The sequence below is a fragment of the Hyperoodon ampullatus genome (genome assembly GCF_949752795.1).
Source record: "Hyperoodon ampullatus genome assembly, chromosome: 14".
Taxonomy (NCBI): Eukaryota; Metazoa; Chordata; class Mammalia; order Artiodactyla; family Ziphiidae; genus Hyperoodon; species Hyperoodon ampullatus.
The window spans coordinates 59,069,974-59,092,822 of NC_136927.1; the positions used below are offsets into that span (position 1 = coordinate 59,069,974).

A 22,849-nucleotide genomic window follows, 5' to 3' on the forward strand; every position below is an offset into this window, starting at 1 on the left:
TGTGCAGGCTTCTCATTGCAGTGGCTTGTCTCGTTGTGGAGCACGGGCTCCAGTAGTTGTGGCACGCAGTCTCAGTAGTTGTGGCTCATGGGCTCTAGAGCACAGGCTCAGTAGTTGTGGCGCACGGGCTTAGTTGCTCCATGGCATGTGGGATCTTCCCGCACCAGGGCTCGAACCTGCATCCCCTGCATGGGCAGGCGGATTCTCACCCACTGTGCCGCCAGGGAAGCCCCTGATCAATAACTTTTTAAAATGTTATCCAGTAACAGAAAAAGAACATTGTCATCAATTTTTCTTCCTTTCTTCTTCAACACTATACACGATGATTCCACTGGTTCCTATGCCAGAGAGTATTTAGTTCTTGTACAAGAATCAAATTCTTCATGAGATGGTAGTCATGAAAAATAGAACTACCATACGACCCAGCAACCCCACTACTGGGCATATACCCTGAGAAAACCGTAATTCAAAAGGAGTCATGTACCATAATGTTCATTGCAGCTCTGTTTACGATAGCCAGGACATGGAAGCAACTTAAGTGTCCATCGACAGATGAATGGATAAAGAAGATGTGGCACATATATACAATGGAGTATTACTCAGCCATAAAAGGAATTAAAATTGAGTTATCTGTAGTGAGGTGGATGGACCTAGAGTCTGTCATACAGAGTGAAGTAAGTCAGAAAGAGAAAAACAAATACCGTATGTTAACACATATATATGGAATCTAAAAAAAAAAAAAAGTTCTGAAGAACCTAGGGGCAGGACAGGAATAAAGACACAGACGTAGATAATGGACTTGAGGACACGGAGAGTGGGAAGGGTAAGCTGGGACGAAGTGAGAGAGTGGCATGGACATATATACACTAAATGTAAAATAGATAGCTAGTGGGAAGCAGCCGCATAGCACAGGGAGATCAGCTCAGTGCTTTGTGACCACCTAGAGGGGTGGGATAGGGAGGGTGAGAGGGAGATGCAAGAGGGAGGAGATATGGGGATATATGTTTATGTATAGCTGATTCACTTTGTTATAAAGCAGAAACTAACACACCATTGTAAGGCAATTATACTCCAATAAAGATGTTAAAAAAATCATTCTTTAGTGCATTTTACAGTTCCCTTAAGCAATGGAGTGCCTCAACAACACTGGTTTCTCTTCTTTCACTTTGCATAATCTACTGCTAAAGAGGTATTATAAACTATCAACAAGAGGTAACTAAGTTTCCCTTAAAGTCAATAAGAATTTGAGGGGCATTTTCTTTAGGATTAAAGTATGATTCAGTGCTTCAGATAAACTGAGGATTCTTCATTTATTAAAGCAAGCTAACAAGTTTCTGAATGCAAGAGAAATGAACAGTACTGAATGCCAACAAAATCACAAAAATTCCTCAGTTGTTCAGTTGGCGCTTAAGAGAACAATTTCATGACAATTACATCAACGTCAACAGGAAAGACATCAGATGTTGTATGAGCAGCACCATGCAGAATATGAGCCAGATAGCCAAACGGCTTCCGAAGAACCATTCGTGCTTTACTTCAGCTTTGAATAAACAATGTCTGCACTTTTATGCGAACATCTACCAACATTTGTATTGGTATCATCTCCACCAAAAGCAGTACAATTTTCTTCGTTAACTCCTAAGTCAATAAGAGAGTTTCTGCAAAAATTTGCTCTTGTTTCTGAAGTCTAATCTGGAAGAGTCTTTACTTAAAATAACCTTAAAAGTGAGCCTTTTCACAAGAAGGGTATTGCACAAGCAAATTTTTCTGCTTTGTTATTACTTGCATCCATAAAAAGATGAGGCATTTAGGGCTTTGATAATCACTGCAATAGTAAATGGAGTTATTATATTTTTAATTATTGCTGTAGGTTTTGTCCTGGCATTTGACATTTTGCTTCCAGTTTTGGAATTAGAAAATCCTGCTGGTAGCAGTACATTCAATGAGTCATTTGAGCTGAAAGACTGATGACAATATACAATGTGGGAGACTGTTACAACTTCTGCTGTGATTATTTTGTGTTCTTCATCTAGATTTCTTTTAATCAAAATTTTATTTTATCACTTTCTTTGATACAAGTTGAAGAAATCATGCATCTTTTACTCTTAGCTGATAGTATATGCTCGCTTATATCTGACTTTCCACCATTTTCAATGCTGTATGAACACTTGCATACTGCACAAAGAGCTTCAAAAGGAATTTTCCTCATTTAATTCAGAAAATGTATCATGAAATTCACACTTGCATTTTGGCATTTAGGGGTTCAAATATAGCAAATAAAAACGAGGTAACAATTTATTTTCAACAAGGTTGCCAAGACAACTTAATGGGAAAAGAAATGGTGCTGAGACAACTGGATAGCCACATGCAAAAGAATGAAGCTGAACTTCTACCTCATATCAAATACAATATTTAACTCAAATGGATCAAATACCTATATGTAAGAGCCAAAACTACTAAACTCTTAGAAGAAAATGTAGGGGTAAATCTCTGGATTAGGCAATCGTTTCTTACATATGACACCAAAAGCACAAGCAACAAAAGAAAAAAATAAATTCGATACCATCAAAATGAAAAATTGTGTGCTTCATAGGACACTACCAAGGATGTGAAAAGAAAACCCACAGACTGTGAGAAAAATTTTGCAAGTTGTATACCTGATAAGGGACTTGTATTTAGGCTATATAAAGAACTATTACAACTTAATAAAAAGACAACCCAATTAAAAAATGGGCAAAAGATCTGAACAGACATTTCTCCAAAAAAACATAAAAATGGCTAGTAGGTATAGGAAAAGATGCTCAACATCATTAGCTGTCAGGGAAATGCAAATCAAAGCCACAGTAAGATAGCACTTCACAGCTACTAGGGTGGCTATGAACAAAAAGAGAGATAGTAAGTGTTGGTAAGGAGGTGGAGAAACTGGAACTCTCATACATTGCTGGTGGGAAAGTGAATGGTAGAACTGCTTTGGAAAACAGTTTGGAAGTTCCTCAAAAGATAGAGTTACCCAGCAATTCCACTCCTAAGTCATATACCCAAGAGACTTGAAAACATGTGCCCACGGGAGAACTTGTACACGAATGTTCACAGCACCATTAGCTAAAAAAAAAAATAGTAAAAAAGTGGAAGCAACACAAATGTCCATCACCTGATAAACGGATAAGAAATATGAGATAACCATGCAATAGAATATTATTCAACCATGAAAAATGAAATCCTTGTACATCCTACAACACCGATGAGCCTTGCAAACATTATGCTAAATGAAATGTAACAAAGGACCACATACTGTATGATTCCATTTATGTGAAATGTTCAGAATTGGCAAATCCATAGAAGGGGGGCGGGAAGAGAGAGAAAGAGAGAAAGGTAGTGGTTGCCTATGGCTGGGATGGTTTGGAAGAAATGGGGGAATGACTACTAAAAGGTATAGGGTTTCTTTTGGGCGTGCTGAAAATGTTCTAAAATGACTGTGGTGGTGATCGCACAACTTTGTGAATATACCCATTGAATTATAAAAGAAAAAAATTGGTAATAGCGACCAACGCAAGAACTGAAAAAGTTGTATTTAATAAATCTCATGGCTGCATCATTGCATCTGTCACAAGCCCAAATTCATATCTAACGGTAAGGTGGGAGTTAAGTCGTGAAAGGGTTGCGAACTTGATTTTACGAAAAGCAAATTGAACTCAAAGGTGAATATCTAGTCTGCCTGCAAAGGAGAGCTGTATTTTTTTTTTTTTTTTTTTTTTTTTGCGGTACGCGGGCTTCTCACTGCTGTGGCCTCTCCCGTTGCGGAGCACAGGCTCCGGATGCGCAGGCTCAGCGGCCATGGCTCACGGGCCCAGCCGCTCCGCGGCATGTGGGATCTTCCCAGACCGGGGCACGAACCCACATCCCCTGCATCGGCAGGCGGACTCGCAACCACTGCGCCACCAGGGAAGCCCAGGAGAGCTGTATTTGTAAGGAACAGTCTCCCTTAACAAAGTCGGAGCTGAGCCAATATGGGTTGGCCAAAAAGTTCGTTCGGGTTTACTGTATCATCTTACGGCAAACCCGAACGAACTTTTTGGCCAACCCAATCCAATGTTTTGGGAAGCTAGCGTTCAGGGACTGGCAGTATTTCAGAAGCGTGAGCGTCCAGCGATTGACGGGCTTCCAGCTTTGTTAGTGTGGTTACTGGAGTGAGGAAGCTGAGTACCTGTTAACTATCAGAAGCCTGGTCCCTGGAGTGAGGCACTTGCTGATTGGTTGTTGTCTAGAAGCATGGAGCTGTCAATGATTGGCTGACTTTCAGAAGCTCTGGACTGTCGTTGATTTACGAACTTTCAGAAGCCTAGCTACCGGAGTGAAGCTGTTGTTGACTGGCTGATTTTCAGAAGCCACTGGAGTGAGGCTGTCGCTGATTGGCTGGTTTGTAGAGCCTGTGTACTGATGTGAAGTTATCTCTAAATAATGGTGGTTACTTGATCAGGACTTACAACTTGAGCAAAAAAAGTCCTTTCCTTTCTTGAATATGAAAAATAAGTACTTTCAATTTCTAGTTCCTTCTTTTGGTCTTCCCTCAGCTAAACTCGCTGGAGGCACCGTAGACACTGTACAGACCTTTTATTTGTAAAGGTAGGATTTTCAGTCAGTGATTTAAGCACCAATTACTGTGGCGGAAAAATAGCTCTAATAGTTTTTAATTGATTATAAAAAGATAAATACAGGACATTTAAGGCATCCTGACAAAGTCAATATACGACGCAGGACAAAATCATTAAATACGTCCTGTATATACAGGATGCCTGGAAACTGTCAATTACACAAAAGACTGACGCTCGCTGGGATTAGGTTTCTTGCATACGGCCCTGCAGTCGGAAACGGGTCGAGTCAGAATCTTTACTGTAAAGGGTAGGGATCCTCTGGGCCCCTGTGAGCCCCTAACGTCTGCGCAAGGATGGGCGCGCACCGCTAACCTTAGGTCGGCTAGAAATCGGCTGAACGTTTGAAGGGAGGGTGCACAATTGACTAGCAGCGGGTGAGGAAACAGCAGCAAGGAACCGGCCTGGGAGACCGGGGCACGAAAGCCGAGCACCAGGGTGGTTCAGATCTCCGCGCCAGAGACCTTCTGCGGCAGCAGAAGGCTTTGCTGGAGGCCGAAGTGGACTGGGCGGGGCGGAACGAGGCCCCGCCCCCTGGCGCGCCCGTGTGCGTGGCTGGGGGCGCCGCAGAGTCCCACTCCACGATGCGAAGCCTGAGGACAGGCCAGAGCGGCGGCGCGGTAGCTTTCACTCTGGGCACCCACGCTCCCAACGTCCAACCCGGCCGCCTCGAAGTTTAAGAAAGACTCTACCCGCAGCCGTGCGCTTGCCCCCACCCCCAACCCGTCCCGACGCCCCCATCCGCGCTCTTTGCGCGCGTCCGGCTCCGCCCCCGCCCCCCGACGTGTCCCCGCCCCCGACGTGCCCCCGCGCACTGCGCCCCCCGCCCACCCGGCACGCCCAGCCGCCCCGCCCGGCCGAAGCGGGCCAGGAGACGCCCCGCAGGCCTGAGTGACCCTCGCAGTGGCGCCGTCCTCCTCCGCCTCTCGCAGCCATGGACGTGTACCCCCAACACCGGCTGGGGCTGCCCCGCGCACGGTCCCCCGGCGGCCCTGGCCGCGGGTCGCCCTCCGTCAGGTACGCGGGGCCGAGGCAGCAGAGGGGCCGGCGGGCGGGCAGGCGGTTGCGGGCTGTTGGGGTCTGGAGACGCCTCCCGCCGAAGGGCGTGGTCCGATATGGCTTCCTTGCGGACGGTTTTTTTCCTGAACGGTTCCCTGACGAACGTTTTCCGAGGAACGGCTCTCGGTGCAGAGGCTCCCACAATGGCTCCTGTATCGACAACCCCACAACGGCTCTTCTGTGAAGACCCCCTATTATGACATCCCCAACCCCATAGAACATTTCCCCCCGGAAAGATTCGCCTATCGAGAACCTCCACAGTGCCTTCTGTATGATTAATACACTTGCCTTCCCCATAGGATATTTTCCCCAGAAACGGCCATCTATGGAGACGTTCCCTCACAATAGCTCCCCTTATAGAACCCCCAAATGGGTTTCCCTCGAAATGGCTTACCTCTCATGCTCCCCTACAGTAGGTCTCCTTTAGAGCGTTTCCCCTCTCACTGCGCCTTCCCTAGAGAGTACCCCCCTCCCGCCCCCTAGAAACACCCACACGGACAGCATCTTCCCTGTTGCGCGTTTCCCCACCTCCCCCTACCCCAGCCCGAGGCTATCCCTCACTCCACGATGGAGAGTTCAGGTTGAGGACAGGTGGAGGTCATTAGGGGCCTGGATAAGGAAAAAGGGGCCAGAATCCCCGAAAGCTGCGGATCCCAGGCCACAGAGCCTAGAGATAGAGCCCCCGGGTGCCTCAGTATAGGGAGGGTCCCCGCCCCCTTTCGATATATGAAGATTTGTTTCTGCTGTCTGCTTCCTGTGCCTTTGGGGCTGACCTTGATAGTCTCGGTATTATTCGTGATGGAGCTGGTTTGGGGCCGCCAGTGGAGTGTGGAGGTTGGAATGATGGAGGGGTTGTGGCAGAGACCATTGAGAGGAAGGGAGGAAGAGAGAGAAATGGGCTTTGGTTCTGCTAAACTGTCATTAAACCAGAAGAGGATTTTTATCTGTTTTGTTTGCTTTTTCTTTATTCTAGCTACTTAACAAAGCAAATACGGTGTTGTTTCCTTTAACGAAGGTTGTCAACTTAACATGTGAGAATGGTCTTTCCTGTATCCTTGTTATGGTATTTAAGGCATTGTATTTTGGAATTTTTGCTCTCAAATCTGTTTTTTTCCTTTGTTTTTATTTTGTTTTAACTCCACCAGATTCATGGAGAACAAGAACTAAATCTTAAAATCCAGTCCCTCTCTTACTTACCGACATTCCTTCTTTCACCCCAGCTACTAACACATGTTGGTTGAATAAATAAAGGATGGGGAGGTGGGACTAGATACCCTTTGTTGCATTTGGGAGTACTAATTTGCTTCTGGTTTGGCAGGTGACGTTAGGTGACATATTTGGACTCCTGTTCTGCTCTTCAGTGGAATTTCAGTGGACTTTACAGTTCCAAGTGTTTAGCAGCTTATGGTAACCATCTCCAGTTTGTCCTAACGTTTCTGGCAGCCAGTTTCACTGTTAGAAAATATTTAAACTTTGAATAAAATAGAAACTGCACAGGATACTTTAGAACTTGAAGCAGCCACACTTTAAATCCAGGGTCTCTGTAGACTTGGGGTTCATCCCATATCATCTTGAGCTTTGAAGTCTGGAGTCTTTGAGACCTTTAGGGAAAAAAGAGCTTCTGAATAAAATCCATCTCTAAAATAACTTCTTCCTTCCTTGCTTGTGGTAGCATGTCAGTATACATTTTTTTTTGTAAGTAGTGTTTTTATGTTAAAAAGATCAATGTTGGCTAACTTTACTAATCATACTCAAACTCCGAATTTTCCATCACGTGGTTTGAGTGAAACTTGTTAGTCTTCAGACATGGGGTAGTGCAAGGAACCCCAAGGCCTGGAGGTTGTACACCTTTGGTAAAAGAAATTTTGGGAAAGTTTCCCTCCTTTCCCTGCCGTTTTTAACTCAACGTGCTTTTCTTACTCATTCAGTCAAGCCTTTCCCAGATTTTGACATTGAACGTTTCTGGAAGGTTTGTAATCAGCACTTTCCTGTCACCCATATTTGGCTTCTTTGCTGCACTCTGACACCTGAGTGATGAAAGAGGCGGGCCTAACTGGTGAAGCTACGTTCCTAGAGACCCATAGATAGTACTTTGCAAGTGAGTGGTTCTCTTCTAGCAATGGAGTTCATTTTCACAGATGAGCAGTAGAGATCAGGAGTTAAAATATTGTTGCTTAGATCTAAAAGCTTCTTTTTAATGATATGGTAGTCATCAGTGCTGTCCATCAAATATCTTTGGTTTCTGTCTCCTGGGCATGTGGTACCATTGTACTTGCTTGCACCCTTGAAGATGGATATGGCGTTGTTAGTTGCTTTTGGTCAGTGAAATGTGCACAGGAATGATGTGTATCCCTTCATGGTAAAAACTTCTGGTGTGTAATTTGCCACTCTTTCCCTCTGTTTTGGTGATTGTTGGTGCTCCAGATGGTGGCTAGTCTCAGTCTGGGAACCAGAGCAACCTTCCAGGTGACCTATGTTTGACACATAGAGTGAGCAAGAAGTAAGCCTTTGTTTCAAGCCACTGAGATTTTGGAGTTATTACCAAATAACTATCTTTACTTGTACTAAGGAACCAGTGGAAATAGTTGAAATATGCTTTCCTACTTCAGATCTTTTCCTGCAGAGGAATCTGACCCTGCTCAGGACTTGTTTAACAGTTTAAATTTCACTGCCTCTTTATGCAAATAATCCAACATACACTGTGCTAGGTGCTGTGGATTCAGAGCATTAAGGCAGGCCTCTGCCCTCCAAGAGCTCCTTTGTAAGTGGAGAGAGGTAAAAATCATAATACAGAGTGATGAGAAATAAGTATTGGGGAGGAAATAGGGCTGAAGGAACAATAATGTAAGAAAGCATAGTCAATTTGGGGCTCAGCAGTTGGAAGAATGGAGTTGCAATTTACTGATATTGGGAACATTGGAATAAGAGCAGATTTGTGGAGAAAATAGAGTTCAATTTTGGCCTTGTTCATTTGAGTTTCCTAATAGATAATAGATAGCCAAGTGGAGATATTGGATTAGCAGTTGGATATATTAGTCTGTAGTTCAGGAGAGAGATTGAAACTGGAAATACCACCCATATTACTGGTGACTCCAAAATTTTTTTTTAAAGTTGTGAGACTAGATAGAGACCCAGGGAGTAAATGTAGATAGAGAGGAGGACCAACATCCAAGCCCTGGGATACCCCATGTAAAAAAGGCAGTGTAGCAATGTCTTCCAAATTCTGAGGGGAAATGGTTTCCTACCTCTGAGATAGGGGAAGAATCAAGGATAGTCAAATGATAAATGCAAGAATAGACTATTAGATTTGGTAATGTGGAGGTCATTGGCGACCTTGACAAGAACAGTTTTGGTGCAGTGGGTTCAAGAGGATATAGAAGAGGAATTGAAGACAGTGAGTATAGATAGTCACAGTGATGTTTCAAGGATTTCTATAAGGGAGAGCAGAGTAATAGGGCTGTGACTGGAAGGGCATGAAGTGTTAGAGTTCTTTTTGTTTTTAGGTGGGCAGATAACATGTTTGTAAGTTAATGGGAATAGTGGAGTATAGAGAGACAAATTGATGATTAAAGAGAGAGAAGGGACAATTGCAGGGGTGAAGTCCTTGAGTAGATGAGAGGGAATGGCGTCTAGGATATAAATGGATATGTTGACCTTAAGCCCAATAGCTACATGGACAGTTCATCTGTGGTGATTATATTGACCCAAATACTGGTGAATTGGTAGCTTGGTAGTGGGACAGAGTGAATGTTCTCTTCTGATTACTTCCATATTCTCAGTTAAATAAGAAGGAAGGTCTTTAAGCTAAAAATGAAGAGTGGGGGAGGTGTTGGAAGTTTGAGGAGAAAGAAGGTGAAAAATTCATTCAGGAGAGTGGGAAAAAATGAGTTGAATAAGGAAATATTTTAGGGCACCAGGTGCCCATTTGGCATTTGTGGTCATAAATTTAAGGTGGGTGAGACCCAGTTAGCATGGTTGAATGCTTCCCCTTCAGCTGTGTTGAGCTGCTTGGATGTGGGCACTGTGGAAGAGAGTGGCTGAGGTAGGATAGAGGACGTAATTGGAAAATAGGAGTAAAGGAACTGAGAGGTAAGGATAGTGGAAGGGTTATCTCAGTGTATATTGAGATCATCATGAATTAAGATGGGAGTAGTAATAGCAAAGAGACAATGATCCAGAAGCTAAATCTTGAGGGAATGTGGAGGACTGAGTGACCTACAGGTTTGTAGATGTCTGTAACAAGGAGGGATAGTGGGTGGTTATTGTTTGTTGGCATGAAGAAATCATCCAAAATAAAATAGTTTCTCACAAACAAAGGTGTGTTTCTGGATTAAAAGTACCCTCCAAGAATCCAGCACAATTAATTTAAAAATATCCATGCCAAGGCACATCATCATGAAATTTTTTTTTTTTTTTTAGAAATTTGTTTTTTATTTGTTTATTTTCGGCTGCATTGGGTCTTCATTGCTACACATGGGCTTTCTCTGGTTGCAGCCACTGGGGGCTACTCTTTGTTGCGGTGCACCGGCTTCTCATTGTGGTGGCTTCTCTTGTTGTGGAGCACGGGCTCTAGGTGCGTGTGCTTCAGTAGTCGTGGCGTATGGGCTCAGTAGTTGTGGCTCGCAGGCTCTAGAGCACAGGCTCAGTAGTTGTGGCACATGGGCTTAGTTGCTCTGTGGCATGTGGGATCTTCCCGGACCAGGGCTCGAACCCGTGTCCCCTGCATTGGCAGGAGGATTCTTAACCACTGCGCCACCAGGAAAGTCCCCACATAATGAAATTTTTGAGCACTATAAAGACAGAAGAATATCTATAAATCACAGAGTCATAAATCATTAGATTGTAGCAAGAATGGACACTAGAAGATAATGGAGCAAGGCGTACCTTCTAAAAGAAAATGGGTTCCCACCCAGAATTCTGTATCCAGCCAAACTCTCAGGCAGGTGTGAGGGAATGATAAAGACATTTCACACATGCGAGGTCTCATAGTTTGATTTTCCATGCGCCCTTTATTAAGAACTCACTGGGTGGCGTGTGCTCTAGCAAAAAATTCTGACCGAGGAGTTCCTGTGCTAGTCTTCCTCTATACCACGTATAGGTGGGATTTTTTCCTTGTTAAGGGACTCATAAGGAAGGACCTTCTTTGTTGCTTCTGGAAATTACCAAAGGGCTGGAACTTTTTTTTTTTCTTAATAAATTTATTTATTTATGGCTGTGTTGGGTCTTCGTTGCTGCGTGCGGGCTTTCTCTAGTTGTGGCGAGCAGGGGCTGCTCTTCGTTGCGGTGTGCGGGCTTCTCATTGTGGTGGCTTCTCTTGTTGCGGAGCACAGGCTCTAGGCACGCGGGCTTCAGTAGTTGTGGCACGTGGGCTCAGTAGTTGTGGCTCACGGGCTTAGTTGCTTCGTGGCATGTGGGATCTTCCCGGACCAGGGCTCAAACCCGTGTTCCCTGCACTGGCAGGCGGATTCCTAACCACTGCGCCACCAGGGAAGCCCTGGGCTGGGACCATTTTTTATTGCCATTTCCCATATTGCTTGCCCTAGTGCTTAGGTCAGTGTCTGGCACATAGTCAGTACTCACTAAATGTGAACTGCTGTTGTTAGCTATTATGAAACACTGCTTGCACTAATTATTTATTGAATGAATAAAGAATAATTACAGGTGAAACTGTGGGCTAAGGGTGTTCAGAGAATGAAGAATCACAGTTGTAAGCTAGATGGTGGGAAGGGGGGTCACCATAGTGATTTTCTATAGAGAGCACTTACATAAAGCCTCACAGAGACAGGTTATCTCTTCAGGTGATGTTTATTGGTCAGGTACCAATACCCGTGGCTCTCTTTTGGATTTACAGATCTACAGAAGTGGTAATTGTCCCTGCTTTAAGAAAACTCAAAATACAGAGTAAGACTATGACCTTGTGTGTCTGAAAATGTGAAGTTTCACCTTCAGTATACTTGCTTGGATGCTGGCCAGGGAGGCTTGGTGCTTATAGAAGTAAAAAGGGTTTACTTAGTTATGTTTTTATGACCTTATTTCTGGCCCGGGGTGGAGGTCTAAGTATGGGTTTCCCCCTGCTATCAGAAAGTAGAGCCTTCCTAAGAAACCTTTTGTAAGGTGAAACAGCCTAAAATGAAGGAGCAATTACCTTAGAACACATCTTGCTAACAGAGGCACAAAATAAATCAGGATAAAGCACAGATGCTCACAGACACAGTTCAAAGCTATGGAGGCTTGTTGCTGTTATGCTGAGTGTAGTTACCAGGGAAGGAGCTTGGCAGTGCCACTCTCATTGCTCCACTGCAAAACAGATGCTGGCTATCTTTGCTTTTCACCTTTTTTCATAAAAGCAAAACCCTCTTCAGATTTCTTTCAGTTAGTGAAAACAGGTAGGTCTTATGTAAAAGCGAACTTTGAAAAGCAGGGGATGCCCCTGTCTGCATTTTCACATATGTCTGGGATGACTGTGTTTTGAGGACTCTTATTTAGTGAGTATAGTTGCATTAATAGTGCACAATATTGTAACAGTGTTTCCTAGCTCTTGGTCTGTTCTGTGATATTCTAATTTTTGGAGAGGGGGAGTAGATGAGATGCAGATGCCCTCAAGAGTTCCACAGCTTAAATATTGTTTTGCCCTGATATTAAAAGAAAAAGAAAAGCAGAGTTTGCTACTTGGGTATTTAAAACTGTATTCTGTGATTTTGAGCCCTAGTTCGAGGGAAAGTTAACTAACTTGGCATGCTTTTTGCTATCAACTTGTTTGAAATAATATTAGGTTTATAGATGAGTTGCAAATATGGTACATAGCGTTCCTATATGGCCTTCACTCTGCTTCCTCTAATGTTAACATGGTGCATTTATCAAAACTAAGAAATTAATATTTGTACCTTACATTAGTTTACTGTAAACTTTGTTTACTTAGTAAATTTGTTTTTATTTGGAGTTTATTACTCCAGACTTTATTTGCCCAGTCTTTCCACTAATGTCTTTTTTCTATTCCAAGATCCAATCCAGAATTCCACAGTGCATTTATATTTGGCATGCTTTTAATAGTCAAAGAAGTGAGGGAAAGTACTTGTAGATGCCTTTTGAATGAAGACCTGTGAAACTGACTTTACAAAGAGCAGATTGTATGTGGAAATGCTCAGAGAAATCTGGAGAAAAGGAAAATGGAAAATAATATATTGTTACAGTGAAACATAGTGACAGACTTTAAAAGAACATTTTCCATTTGTGGTGGGGAGCGTTTTCTGAAGTTCTCAGGTTTAGTTTGTAGAGAGTCTTATATACCCCAATTTGTGAAATATGCATAGACATGAATTGCAGTTGGGTACAAGTTTTAACTATTTTAGATAAGGTGACCTGTCAGGAACCATGTTTGGCAGCTGGTAGAAGATGCTTAACAATGACTTAACTTTGAGGTTTACTCTCTCTTGCAAAAGATGTCTATCTAGGGGCTTCCCTGGTGGCGCAGTGGTTGAGAATCTGCCTGCTAATGCAGGGGACATGGGGTTGATCCCTGGTCTGGGAGGATCCCACATGCCACGGAGCAACTAAGCCTGTGAGCCACAACTACTGAGCCTGCACGTTTGGAGCCTGTGCTCTGCAACAAGAGAGGCCACGATAGTGAGAGGCCTGCGCACTGTGATGAAGAGTGGCCCCCACTTGCCACAACTAGAGAAAGCCCTTGCACAGAAATGAAGACCCAACACAGCCATAAATAAATAAATAAATAGATAGATAGATAGATAGATAGATGTCTATCTAGAGGAGGGCAGGCTAGTCCTGGTATGGAACCAGGCCACTTCTGTGTTTGTATTTAGCAAATGGATTCCATTTTCTCCATAGCTTCATGGTCACAAGATGGCTGCAGGAACTCTAGCTATCAGGTCTGTCAGACAAAAAGGGGAAAGAAAAGCAGCAGCTTTCCTAGTTGAGTCAGTTCTTTCCCTTCAGAAAACTTTCCCAGAAGCCTCCATGTGATGGCTTTTGCATGTCTCATTGGTCAGGTCTAGAAGCAAAGGAGCTGTGCCTATTGCTGCTCCAAATAAAATTGGGATACTATTGGGTTGGCCAAAAGGTTTGTACGGTTTTTTCCATAAGTGGCTCTAGTAGTGCTTAGTTGTCTTTAACTTCATTCGAAACAATTTTGTTAGATTGTATTATGACAGCTGTCATATCAGCATGCATTAAAAAAAAAAACTTAGCAGGACTTCCCTGGTGGCACAGTGGTTAAGAATCCACCTGCCAGTGCAGGGGACATGGGTTTGAGCCCTGGTCCCGGAAGATCCCACATGCCGTGGAGCAGCTAAGCCCATGTGCCACAACTACTGAAGCCCGCGCGCCTAGAGCCCGTGCTCCACAACAAGAGAAGCCACTGCAGTGAGAAGCCCGTGCACCTCAACGAAGAGTAGCCCCTGCTCACCACAACTAGAGAAAGCCCGTGCACAGCAATGAAGACCCAACGCACCCATAGATAGATAGATAGATAGATAAATAAATAAATTTTATTTAAGTAAATAAAAAATGTATCAAAATTGGTGAATTTTTGTGTAGCCACTTTAATATTGAAGATGAAGAAAAACAACATTTTCAGCATATTATGCTTTATTATTTCAAGAAAGGTGAAAATGCAACTGAAGTGCAAAAAAAGATTTGTGCAGTGTATGGAGAGGGTGCTGTGACTGATCAAATGTGTCAAAAGTGGTTTGTGAAGTTTCCTGCTGGAGATTTCTCGCTGGACAATGCTCCACGGTCGGGTAGACCAGTTGAAGTTGATAGCAATCAAATCAAGACTTTAATTGAGAACAGTCAACATCATACCATGTGGGAGATAGCTGACATACTCAAAATATCCAAATCAAGCGTTGAAAATCATTTGCACCAGCTTGGTTATGTTCGTCGCTTTGATTGGGTTCCACACAAGTTAAATGAAAAAAATCTTCTTGACAGTATTTCTGCATGCGATTCTCTACTTAAATGTAACGAAAACGTTCTGTTTTTAAAACAAATTGTGACAGGCAATGAAAAGTGGATACTGTACAATAATGTGGAATGGAAGGGATCGTGGGGCAAGCTAAATGAACCACCACCAGCCACACCAAAGGCCGGTCTTCATCCAAAGAAGTGATGTTGTGTATAAGGTGGGGTTGGAAGGGAGTCCTCTATTATGAGCTCCTTCTAGAAAACCAAACGATTAATTCCAACAAGTACTGCTCCCAGTTAGACCAACTGAAAGCAGCACTCGACAAAAAGCGTCCGGAATTAGTCAACAGAAGCAAGACCTCATGTTTCTTTGATGACCAGGCAAAAACTGTTAGAGCTTGGGTGGGAATTTCTGATTCATCCACCGTATTCACCAGACATTGCACCTTCAGATTTCCATTTATTTTGGTCTTTATAAAATTCTCTTAATGGAAAAAATTTCAGTTCCCTGGAGGACTGTAAAAGACACTGGGAACCTTTGCTCAAAAAGATAAAAAGTTTTGGGAAGATGGAATTATGAAGTTGCCTGAAAAATGACAAAAGGTAGTGGAACAAAACGGTGACTATGTTGTTCAATAAAGTTCTTGGTGAAAATGAAAAATGTGTCTTTTATTTTTACTTAAAAGCCGAAGGCACTTTTTGGCCAACCCAATATTAGTTAAAAAAAAGAAAAAGGGGGAGAATGGATATGGATTAGGCACCTGTTTGTCTCTACCACAGAGAGGTAGCTGTGTGGAATGAAAGTTACATTGCTTAGGATTACTAATGGCTGTGATGAGCTACATGAAAATGCTGGGAGAAAATTCAAGTCATGCAATAGTTAAATGATGCCAACACATTTCTCAGTCGTGTGTGTGTGTGTGTGTGTGTGTGTGTGTGTGTGTGTGTGTGTGTATCCCTTCAGTTTGAGTCACTTTATGGTCACTGGTTAACCATGTATTGGTCATGACAGCAGTAATGTTGCCTTTGCTTTTTCCATTGCAAGTTGTTGCTCCAGAAAGGACATCAGTGGGAAAGGACAGTTATTGACTTGAGACACATCCTGCCTTCTTGGCTTTCTTCCAAGTCTGTTTTATGGAGGGAATAAATAGTTGCCACTTTAATGCAGGGCCAGCTTTCTTAAGCCCTTAAACCCTTTTCTAGCAGTCCTGCAGTAGCTCCTTGTAATCAGTACCTGAAGTCTGAATTAATGCTGATATGATAATATGTTGTATTACTCCTGCTGTTGATTTTCCCCCCAATATTTTATTATGAAAACTGTTTGGAAGTACAGAAAAGTTGAAAGAATTGTTCAGTGGACATTCATGTATATTCATACCTAGATTCTCTGCTTAACGTATTTGCTCTGTTTGCCTTATCATATAGTCATCCCGCTATCCATCCATCAATCCATCCTATGTTTTAATGCTTTTCAAAGTAAGTTACAGACATTGGTATGCTTCAACCCTAAACATTTCCTGGGTTTGATTTCATAATAAGAAGAATGCTCTCTCTTTCAAGTGACAGAAACCCAACTAAAAAGATTAAAGTAAAAAAGGAGTGAATGTGTTGGCTTACTTGGCTGGAAGGAATAGTGGGGAGATAGACTTGTAGGAAGACCTGTAAGAACTAGGGCCTCAGGAACTGGAACCAAGACTCTGCTATCAAAATAGTTGCCTCTATCCATATAGCCCGAAATCCACATTCTTCCTGCACTGTGACCCTAGAGGCCATTTCTCTTCTACCTCTAAAATAGGAAATCCCTGGAAAGGACTCCAGCTGACCTGGCTTGCTTCTGGGTGAGTCATGATTGGATGCTGTGGCAGAGAAGGGGCACAGTGTATGTTACCAAGGGAAATGAAAATGGAAAGCATGCTAAGTGAAGTATATACCTCAGAAAGCTTTGCCATTTGTTTTCTCATGCTGGCATAATGCTGGTGTTTGACTAGGAGAGTACAAAGGAGAACTACAAATGCAAAAGTCCTAAATAAAATAATATTTCAGCCAGCCCTTCATATCCATAGGTTCTTCATCCATGGATTCAACCACCCCAATCAAAAATATATTTTTTGGCTTCCCTGGTGGCACAGCGGTTAAGAATCCGCCTGCCAATGCAGGGGACACGGGTTCGAGCCCTGGTCCAGGAAGATCCCACATGCCGCGGAGCGACTAAGCCCGTGCGCCACAGCTACTGAGCCTGCGCTCTAGAGCCCGTGAGCCACAACTACTGAGCCCACATGCCACAACTACTGAAGCCCGCACACCTAGAGCCCATGCTCCACAATGGGAGAGGCCACCGCAATGAGAAGCCCTCTCACCACAACGAAGAGTAGCCCCCATTCGCCGCAACTAGAGAAAGCCCAGGCACAGCAACAGAGACCCAATGCAGCCATAAATAAATAAATAGACACATAGATAGATAGATAGAAAGAAAAAATATATATATTTTTTTAATTTGAGAAAGTTTCAAAAAGCAAACCTTGAATTTGCTGCACACAAGCAGCTATTTATATAGCATTTACACTGTATTTACAACTGTTCACTTAGCATTTATATTAGGTATAAGTAATCTAGATATGATTTTTTTTAAATTTTTGGCTGCACTGTGTGGCATGTAGGATCTTAGTTCCCCGACCAGGGATCGAACCCACGCCCCTGCATTGGAAGCCAGAGTCTTAACCACTGGACTGCCGGGGAGGTCCCTAGAGATGATTTAAAGTGTACCGGAGGATGTGCATAGGTTATATGCAAATACTATGCCATTTTATATATAAGGGACTTGAGCATCTGCAGATTTTGGTATCTGAGGGGGTCCTGGAACTAATCCTCCATGTATAACAAGGGGCAACTTTATAACATTGAAAATTCTAACCACACATGGTTTAGAAGTTATGGGGAAACAGGTACTCTGGTGTATTGTAGGTGAACGTTTTAAGAAGACAATTTGGCAAGATCTATCAAAGTTTTAAATGCAGATAAATGCAGATACCTCTTAACCTGGCAATGCTAGTCTCTACCTTGCAGAAACTTTAGTACTTGTGCCAAAGATGGCTATATAAGGTTGTTCAATGAAGCATTGTTTGCTATTTGCAAAAATAATTAAAATCCTGAATGTTCAATTATAGTGTCTGGTTAAATAAAAAGAACATAGTACAACAGTTTTAAAAATGAGGTTGTGTTCTATTTACTAGCTTGGAAAGATCTTAAGGTACAATGTTAAGTGAAAAAAGCACGTTACAGAGCAGTTACATGTGTCGTTATTATGATTTTATGTAAAACAACTCTCTCCCCAAAAAACTCACCCAAACTGTGTATTACTGAGAGATTCACCTCAGATTGTTCACAGCAGTTTAATAAGATAAAGTGATTCAGGTTGGTATGAGGATTCACTTTGTAAAACATTCAAAGCACAAAACATATAGAATATAAGGAGAATTATTCATGTTTTAATTGTTTAATTTTGAAAATCCCGCGGTACGCGGGCCTCTCACTGTTGTGGCCTCTCCCATTGCGGAGCACAGGCTTCGGATGCGCAAGCTCAGCGGCCATGGCTCAGGGGCCTAGCTGCTCCCGCAGCACGTGGGATCTTCCCGGACCGGGGCACGAACCCGCGTCCCCTGCGTTGGCAGGCGGACTCTCAACCACTGCGCCACCAGGGAAGCCCTACCAGGTGTTTTTATTTTTTATTTTTTATTTTTATTTATTTTTTTTTTTTTATTTTATTAGTTTCTGCTCCACAACAAAGTGAATCAGTCATACATATACATCTGTTCCCACATCCCCTCCCTCATGCATCTCCCTCCCTCCCACCCTCCCCATCCCACCCCTCCAGGCGGTCACAAAGCACCGAGCTGATCTCCCTGTGCTCTGCGGCTGCTTCCCACTATCTATCTACCTTACGTTTGGTAGTGTATATATGTCCATGCCTCTCTTTCCCTTTGTCACAGCTTACCCTTCCCCTTCCCCATATCCTCAAGTCCATTCTCAAGTAGGTCTGTGTCTTTATTCCCGTTTTACCCCTAGGTTCTTCATGACATTTTTTTTTTTTTAATTCCATATATATGTGTTAGCATACGGTATTTGTCTTTCTCTTTCTGACTTACTTCACTCTGTATGACAGACTCTAGGTCTATCCACCTCATTACAAATAGCTCAGTTTCGTTTCTTTTTATGGCTGAGTAATATTCCATTGTATATATGTGCCACATCTTCTTTATCCATTCATCCGATGATGGACACTTAGGTTGTTTCCAGCTCCGGGCTATTGTGAATAGAGCTGCAATGAACATTTTGGTACATGTCTCTTTTTGAATTATGGTTTTCTCAGGGTATATGCCTAGTAGTGGGATTGCTGGGTCATATGGTAGTTCTATTTTTAGTTTTTTAAGGAACCTCCATACTGTTCTCCATAGTGGCTGTACCAATTCACATTCCCACCAGCAGTGCAAGAGTGTTCCCTTTTCTCCACACCCTCTCCAGCATTTATTGTTTCTAGATTTCTTGATGATGGCCATTCTGACTGGTGTGAGATGATATCTCATTGTAGTTTTGATTTGCATTTCTCTAATGATTAATGATGTTGAGCATTCTTTCATGTGTTTGTTGGCAGTCTGTATATCTTCTTTGGAGAAATGCCTATTTAAGTCTTCTGCCCATTTTTGGATTGGGTTGTTTGTTTTTTTGCTATTGAGCTGCATGAGCTGTTTATAAATTTTGGAGATTAATCCTTTGTCAGTTGCTTCATTTGCAAATATTTTCTCCCATTCTGAGCCTACCAGGTGTTTTTAATAGGTAAATACTTGAGTAAGTGAAAAGTTTAATGGTTCAGTGACAAATAATAGGCTATGTTCTGGTTAAAAATTAAATTTGGGAAGCAAGGAAATATTCAAAGGAAAAAAGAACTAAATTTAGTTCTACCCGTTAGACAAGAAAATACTATGATAATGTTTTACTCTGGGAAGAGGAAGGTCTTTCTACATTTTATATGCTTTCACTTTGTTTTACTTTTCCCTTTATTTATTTCCCAAAATACTTGCAGGGAAAAAATCCTCTTTTTGCTCCTGTCTTCAGTATTGTCTTGGCTTCCCACCGCAGTAGTTGGGGAGCTGTTTGTTTCCTGGTCACATGACCTGTTAATGCTTTTTGTCACTGGCTGATTCTAAGTTTGAAAGCCCAAGAGCTCTTGGTAACCTTGGTAGTCAACTAGGGTTGCGCAATGGACCAAAGGACCAACTTAATGAAATATTTGTCGTGTAGAGAATGATTGCAAAATGAATCTTATATTAAACATGAGAAAGTGGGGAGGGACAGGCAACCATTTCCCAGGGAAAGAAGTTTTCTTACTTTAATCTTAGTCATCTTGCAGCTTAAATTCTGCTACTTCCAAACCCTGAGTCCTCCTTACCTCCAGCCCCAAATTTTTATTATGAAAATGTTCGAACAATACAGAAAAGATGAAAGAATAGTACAGTGAATACTCTATACCCATCGCTTAGATTCACCAATTTTAACTTTTTACCTTATGTTCATTGTCTTTACTTTTTCTTTTCTTTTCATTCTTCTTTTCTGTTAAACGTTTTTCAGTCTGCATATATAATGACACTTTGCTCCTGAGTACTGCCTCATGCATCTGCTAAGAAAAAGACATTCTACTTTGTAACCACCATAATATTATCTCAGCTAAGAAAATTAATAGTCAATTTGAATATGCCCTGGATGATAGATAATAATATTATAATAATATATAATATAATTATTACCTATTATACAAGGCATATTCAGATTTCCTCATATGTCTCATAGATGTTTCCCTGGGTTTTTGTTTGTTTGTTTAAATTGAATTAAGGTTCATAAATTGCATTGTCTTATTATTCTTTCATCTCTTTTACATAAGAAGAGCTTTCCCTCTCTTCTTTCTGTTTTACATTACACTGGCTTCTTTTAACTTAAAAATTCTTTAATTATGGTAAAATACACATAAAATGTACCATCTTAACTGTTTTAAGTGTACAATTTAGTGGTATTAAGTACATTCACATTGTTGTGCTACATTCACCAGTATCTATCCACAGAACTCTTCATCTTGCAAAACTGAAACTCTGGTACCTATTAAACAGTAACTCCCCACTCCTTCCCTCAGGCCCATGGCAACCATCTTTCTACTTTCTGTCTTTGTGAATTTGGCTGTTGTAGGTACCTCATAAAAACGGAATCATATAATATTTGTCCTTTTGTGACTGGCTTATTTCACTTATTATAATGTCCTTAAAGTTCATCCATGTTTTAGCGTATGTCAGAATTTCTGTCCTTTTTAAGATTGAATGATATTCCATTGTATGGATATACCACAGTTTATCTGTGTCCATAGACACTTGGGTTGCTTCTTCCTTTTGACTATTGGAAATAATGCTGCTACGAACTTGGGTGTACAAATATCTCTTTGAGGCTTGCTTTCATTTCTTTGGGGTGTATACCCAGAAGTGGAATTGCTGGATCATATGGTAATTCTGTGTTTAATTTTCTGAGGATCACTGTGCTGTTTTCCACAGCAACTGCAATATTTTACATTCCCACCAACGGTGCACAAAGGTTCTGATTTCTCCTCCTCCTTGCTAAACTTTATATTTTCTGCTTTTTTGATAGTAGCCATGTTAATTTGTGTGGCAGTAATACCTCGTTGTGGTTTTGATTTGCATTTCCCTGATGATTAGTGATATTGAGCATCTTTTATCTTTTCATGTGCTTATTGACCATTTATGTATCTTCTCTGGAGAAATGTCTATTCATGTTCTCTGCCCATTTTGAGTTGTTTGTTGTTGCTGAGTTATAGAGGTTCTTTATGTATTCTGGATATTAGCCTCTTAATAGATATATGATTTGCAAATATTTTCTCTCATTCTGTGGGTTGTCTTTTCACTCTGTTAATAGTGTCCTTTAATGAACATAAGTTTTAAATTTTGATGAAGTCTAATTTATGTATCTTTCCATTTGTCATCTGTGCTTTTGATGTCATTGGAAAGTGACAATGACAAAAAATCATTGCCAACTCTAATGTCATGAAGCTTTTCCCATGTTTTCTTCTAAAAATTTTATAGTTTTAGGTTTACATTTAGGTCTTTATTCTGAGTTAAATTTTGTATATGGTGTAAAGTCAGAGTTTGAATTCTTTTTTTTTTTTTAACTTGCATGTGACTGTACAGTTTTCCCAAAACCATTTGTTGAAAAAAACTCTCCTTTCTCAATCCTGGTACCCTTGTCAAAAATCATTTGACCATGAGCACATTATAGTAAGTGAAATAAGCCAGTCACAAAAAGAGTTTATTACTGGGCTCTCTATTCTATTCTATTGTTCTATAATCAGTGCTCCCCAACCTTTTTGGCACCACGGACAGGTTTAGTGGAAGACAGTTTTTCCACGGACCAGGGGTTGGGGGGAAGGTTCAGGGGGTAATTAATGTGAGCGATGGGGAGCTGCAGATGACGCTTTGTTCGGTTGCCCACCGCTCACCTCCTGCTGTGTGGCTGGGTTCCTAACAGGCCGCGAACCCTTACCGGTCCACAGCCTGGGGGTTGGGGACCCCTGTTCTATATGTCTATCTTTATGCCAGTACCAAACCATTATGGTTAGCTTTGTAATAATTTTGAAATCAGGAAGTGTGTCCTTCAGATTTATCCTTCTTTTTCAGTATTGTTTTGTGTATTCTGGGTTCCTTGAAATTACTATGAATTTTAGGATGGATTTTTCTGTTTCTTCAAAAACAGTTTCTGGAGTGGAGGGGAGGGATAAATTGGAAGATTGGGATTGACACATATACACTACTATATATAAAATAGATAACTAATAAGGACCTACTGTGTAGCACAGGGAACTCTACTCAATACTCTGTAATGGCCTATAAGGGAAAAGAATCTAAAAAAAGAGTGGCTATATATATTTGTATAACAGATTCACTTTGCTGTACACCTGAAACACAACATTGTAAATCAATTATGCCCCAATAAAAATTAAAAAATATATATATATAAAAGTTCCTGGAATTGTGATGGAGATTATTTTGAATCTGTAGATTATTTTGTGTAGTATTGACAGCTTAACAGTATTAAGTCTTCCAATGCATGAACATGAATGTATTTCCATTATTGGTGTCTTCTTTAATTTACTTCAGAAATCTATGAATGAT

The 22,849-nt window shown here is 41.6% G+C and overlaps 1 protein-coding gene across 2 annotated transcripts in view; it reads left to right on the forward strand.

Annotated features, from left to right (window-relative positions):
* Positions 1-5,583: 5,583 nt before the first annotated feature.
* DNAAF9 (dynein axonemal assembly factor 9) overlaps positions 5,584-22,849 on the forward strand; it is a gene marked incomplete at both ends in the record, with an annotated part of 148,784 nt that continues 131,518 nt past the window's right edge. For both annotated transcript variants that reach the window (XM_079719722.1, XM_079719723.1), the window contains one exon: positions 5,584-5,666. In XM_079719722.1, coding sequence (XP_079575848.1) covers positions 5,584-5,666 — 83 coding nt within the window. The remainder of the gene's footprint in view (positions 5,667-22,849) is intronic.